Below are 246 nucleotides of genomic sequence, written 5' to 3' on the forward strand. Positions count from 1 at the left end.
CACAGGCCTCGCCCGCGCCAAGTCCGTACCGTCGCACACCTACTCGCACGAGGTGGTGACGCTGTGGTACCGGCCTCCCGACGTCCTGCTGGGCTCCACGGACTACTCCACCTCCCTGGACATGTGGGGCGTCGGCTGCATCTTCACCGAGATGATCACGGGCGTGCCAGCATTCCCAGGCGTCAGGGACATTCAGGACCAGCTCGATAAAATATTCAAAGTGAGACAGTCTGCTTTGATAATCTG

General features: G+C 60.2%; 1 protein-coding gene across 1 annotated transcript in view; it reads left to right on the forward strand.

Moving 5' to 3' along the window:
* The window catches only part of LOC119587086 (cyclin-dependent kinase 14-like), a gene marked incomplete at its 5' end in the record, with an annotated part of 168,602 nt that overhangs the window by 159,678 nt on the left and 8,678 nt on the right, over nucleotides 1–246 (forward strand). Inside the window, 1 exon segment of the mRNA XM_037935836.1 lies at nucleotides 6–220. Coding sequence (XP_037791764.1) covers nucleotides 6–220 — 215 coding nt within the window.

This window comes from Penaeus monodon, chromosome 22 (genome assembly GCF_015228065.2).
Source record: "Penaeus monodon isolate SGIC_2016 chromosome 22, NSTDA_Pmon_1, whole genome shotgun sequence".
NCBI lineage: Eukaryota > Metazoa > Arthropoda > Malacostraca > Decapoda > Penaeidae > Penaeus > Penaeus monodon.